The sequence below is a fragment of the Electrona antarctica genome (assembly GCF_951216825.1).
Source record: "Electrona antarctica genome assembly, chromosome: 10".
Taxonomy (NCBI): Eukaryota; Metazoa; Chordata; class Actinopteri; order Myctophiformes; family Myctophidae; genus Electrona; species Electrona antarctica.
Window position 1 is genome coordinate 53352628 of NC_136791.1, and position 5000 is coordinate 53357627.

Below are 5000 nucleotides of genomic sequence, written 5' to 3' on the forward strand. Positions count from 1 at the left end.
GGATTTATTGCTTTTCTCGTGAACAACTTTTTATCGATGCAAATGATTGCGACACTGAGAGACAAACAACGGTGGCAGTGTGTGTGTGTGTGCATGCAGGCCAGGGTTTTTTAAAAGCACCACCAGATGGAAGTTCCCCCAAACCGTTAATTATCACTCAAGACCACCTAATGAGCAAACAAACGCCCTAAAGCAACCTGAAACTCCTATACCACGGAATTGCATTTCACTTTCCTTCATTGCGAAGAGAAAGTGCTACTGTATATTATCCAATAGGAGGTGGAGTTAAAAAAGCTATCTGTCAATAACTGCCGGCGGAGGCCACAGCTGATCAATTCAGTCTACCCACTCAGCTGCTGAGGACGTCTGGGAATTGGAAGGTCGCTGGTTCGACCCTCAGCTCCCCCGGTCTATGTGTTGGGAGTGTCCCTGAGCAAGACACTTAGCCCCTAACTGCTCCCTAGGTGCAGTATTTAACGGCAGTCGCTGCTGCTAATGGCTATAGGATGCGTGAATGCAGCCTCCTGGGACAAATTTCAGCTATGTGCAAATCATTACCACCAAACACAACTAAAGGGGGCACAGTTGTTAGTACTGTCAACACATTCTTATATTCAGGAGTAATGTCTCACCAGCACATCCCACTGTTAAGTGTTAAAGTATCGTATATCTGACTTGGGGAGTTCTAGTTGTAGTGTCTATACAGCCTGATCGTGTAATAATAAAATCACACCCGTGTGAACTGAGTGGTGTAAGGTATTATATAGCCTGTCTGACGTAATTAAATCATGTCTGACGTAATGAAATCACACCCGGGTGAACAGGGTGAACATAGCAACCATGCTCATTTTTTCTGCACAACAAAGCCAGTTGTAGGAGTGGTTTACACCACTCAACAACAAAGCCAGTTGTAGGAGTGGTTTACAGCACTCAAAAAGTGACATAAGAAGACAAAATTTCTAGTAAATGTAACTCAGGCACATGAATTAACAATGAGCTATATGATCTCTAAGTGGAGCTGCATTTCTGCTAGATTAAAAATGACACATTTAAGCCCCTTTGGGGTTAGCCTCGTTCCAAGCCTTACTGCGAAGAGAAAAGCCTGGCGATAACCTAAGGCAGAGAGAGTGTATAGCCGGAAGTGTCATGCCGGAACATCCGTCAGATGAATTGAATACAATATTTTTCGACCAATCACAACACTGCAACACTGTTTCGTTCACAGAGAATGTAAACAGATTTGTATAAAGCGTCAACGTCATTTCCTTGAGCGGTACTTCCGTTTATGCATTCTACAGCGTAGGTCTTGCCCAGCAAGCTTTGGGTTCTATTTGGGCCTCTCTGGCACATCATGTTTTGATTCTTTTTTTCTTTTTCTAATGTACTGTTCTATCTTCTCTTCCTTTTACCACATGTTTTAATCATGTGCAAATATAAAAAATGTCCTGTGACCCATCCCACGACATGCATAATGAGGGTGCATATAATTTCCTTCTCAATTTTGCCACACACTTCCACTAGAACGAAGAGCCAAGGACAAGCATAGTGAGTAACACTAACTCATCAGTGTAAAATGGCTTCTCAGCCGTGCTGGAACACCCATTTACGTCTAACAGGGCAGATTAGACGGTATGAGGTCTAACGGTGTCCTGGCGGCTTCCTATATGAGATACATGCTAAATAGGACATCTTGTCCAAAATGACATTATCAAAGATGGCTATTTTCTTCAATCTATATTCTGTTAACCCATTTAGGCCTGACCTCGAAATAAAAAAACGTTCGCTCTGAAAGAATATATATATAAATCCATCCGACAAGCAGATACCATTGCATCTTTTAAATCTCTTCTCAAAACGTATTTGTTCAGAAAAGCATTCCCCCCCCCCCCCCTGCCCCGTTAAATGTTTTTTCACTGAACTTTGTCGGTATTATTATCTATTTTTATCTATTACATTGTTGTTTTTTATATTGCATCTTTAAATATGCTTTCTACTGTTGGCCAGCTGACTGTAAGTTGTTGATTTGCTATGTTGCATCTATCTAATTTTGTTCGATTTTCCTGCTTTTATTGATTGTGTTGTACAGCACTTTGTGACTCCGTCCAGAAAAGTGCTATATAAATAAAGTTATTATTATTATATATTCAAAGATTTGTGCCGCATTTTTACGATTTTTCAAAAATAGCAGACCTACAAGTTCATAGCGCGCCACTTGGTGGCGCGCTATGAGCTTGTAGATCTGCTATTTTTCAATAGCTAAAGCATAACATGATGCTTAGTTAAAATACCAAAAGGGGTTCCCGTCTAGAATGGTTTAAGATGCATCCATGCTCTACTGGACAGATGCGTCCTGCAGGCCTGCCAAGACGCTCTCATTGATGGAGCTTGCTCCATCCAATCACATCCATTCTCATCAGCTGAGTGAGCCTCGGGCTACCTGTACCATGGCCTGTCTCCTATAGTCTTTTGTCTTTGTCTTCGAGACTTAGCTGAAAATGACAGCTCCCTTTCATGTTTTGGGGGGAGATCATCCTGCAGCTATCTAATTGTTATAATGAACTTTATTTATATATACGTGCTTCAAATACTCCGAAAGACGCAGTTTGGCAAACGTAGGGTTTTGTGACCCATTTTTTCAAAAGATTTCCTGACCTTTTTTTCACCAAAGAAAACGAAAAGAATTCTCCAGAGCATTTTCGAAATCTTCAGAAATAACGACATGTCCCATTGAGACATATTATTAACCCATTCAGGATGGGAACCCCTTTTGGTGTTTTAAGCATTATGCTTGTGTTATTGAAAAATATCTACAAGTTTCGTAGCGCAGCATGCTATTTTTGAAAAATCGTGAAAATGTGGCACAAATCTTTGAATATATATTCTTTCAGAGCGAACGTTTTTAACTCAAATCTTTGCTTCTGGGGGGGTCCCTGGAACAACATATTTTCAGATGGGGGTCGGCGGCCAATTAAATATATTTTTGAAAACATGGGTTTTTAAGGCATTTTGTAGAATCTGGTCTAAATGGGTTAAAGAAATGACCCCCCCCCCCCTCCTCCTCCTCCCCGCCTTTTGCCAGCATCTCACCCGGCCACGAATATCTCCAGGTCTCCGTCCCCGTCCACGTCCGTGACGGCCACCCCGTAGTTGAGCTGGGTGGGGTTGTTCTCGTAGTCCACAGGCAGGACGGTCTGCGTCACAGTCGAGAACATGGGCTCGGAGCGCTGGCCGGAGCAGAGGCCACTCAGGGCAGGCAGGAGCGCACCCAGCCACCACCACAGCATCCTTACCTGCAAGGGAAAACGCATGCACAACACAGCTTTTACACCAAGCTGCAAATGTCAATGCAGTGTTTTAGGGCTGGGCAATATGGACAAAATCATATATCACAATAGTCTTTTTTACTAAATACCTCAATATCGACATTGTGGCATTTTTTTTTCTTTTTTTTTTGGACAGGACAATGCATATTAATGGACGTCACATGGACGTAAATACACCGGATATAGCACAATTGCTAATTTTCATCCGCAGTCCTCACAAGAAACACAAAACGGAAAAACAGACAGTCAAACAGTGGAATACATTTATATAACATTACATAGGGAACACTATGTCTAAAAGAAATACACCACAATGATTTGTGGTTAAAGGTATAATAATTGATTGTCAGGTAGAGTTAGTACAACCTACTGTATATGTCACAAAAGATTTGTCCAAACAATTCTTTAAGGACGAGAAAAAGTGCCAAGAAATTCATGCCCGATGAACAGTGAACTTTCTGAGATGACACACACACACACACACACACACACACACACACACACACACACACACACACACACACACACACACACACACACACACACACACACACACACACACACACACACACACACACACACACACACACACACACACACACACACACACACACACACACACACACACACACACACACACATAGCCAGCACAGTTCGCTCAACTCTAAACACATCTGTTAAGCTGACGTACGCATCTGTCCCTGTCAACGAGGCAAACTTAGATCAAACGACATCAGCACAAATTCAAACCTTGAATCATATACGTTCTGCAAGCTGCCCTCGATTCTAGCGCCGCTAATTATCCGAACAGAACACGGCGAATGCCGAGGGAATCACCTGGTGAGCTTTGGTCCTTATCGACGGACCACAAAGATGAAGCTACATACTGTACGACGGCAATCACTGCCAATCTGCAGCGTTAGATTGGAAGAGCCAATCACGTCAAGACAGGCTGAGAAACCACAGGGTAGGACCAGGAAATCCATACATGCAGCAGGTTATCAGCCCACGCCGCCAGTACAGCAACACAGCAACCAATACCCTGGTGGATAAAAGTACATTTACTTAAGTACTGTATACTTAAGTGCGATTTTGAGGTATTTGTACTCAACTTGAGTATTTCCCCTATCCAATACTTTTATTTCTACGCCATTACATCATGATCTCAGAGGCAAATGTTGTACTTTTACTCCACTAGGCCTACATTCTTTTGAAAACGAGTTACTTTGTAGATTTTGATTGTTATTACAAAACATACAGAAGCCACTTCAGCCCTAGATTTCAGCCATTTGAAAATAGACAAGCTCACAATGCGTCGCATTTTCAAAAGATATTTAAAACTACTTTTGTCCATTTTGAATTCCGGACTTTTACTTGTAACGGAGTATTTATATATTGCAGCATTGATACTTTTACTTAAGTAAAACACTTGAGTACTTTTTCCACCACTGCCAATACAACAACTCACCCAGGGCATCCCTGGTCCTGGACCAGAGCCAATTCTAAAGAGGGACATGCTGTCAGGGCCAGAGGAGAGGATGGCGAGAGGGGATGTGAGCCAAACGTCTCCTGAGCATTCAGCAGATAAAAGGCCAACACAGAAGAATTGATCCAATCGACTCATCGCCAGGGAGAGGGTACACACGTGTGTGTGCGTGTGTGTTTGTGCGTGTGTGT

The 5000-nt window shown here is 42.5% G+C and overlaps 1 protein-coding gene across 1 annotated transcript in view; it reads right to left on the bottom strand.

Moving 5' to 3' along the window:
• Positions 1 to 5000, bottom strand: part of crtac1b (cartilage acidic protein 1b) — a gene marked incomplete at both ends in the record, with an annotated part of 29605 nt that overhangs the window by 22483 nt on the left and 2122 nt on the right. The window contains 2 exon segments of the mRNA XM_079511970.1: positions 1513 to 1517; positions 3088 to 3290. Of these exon segments, the coding sequence (XP_079368096.1) occupies positions 1513 to 1517; positions 3088 to 3290 (208 nt within the window).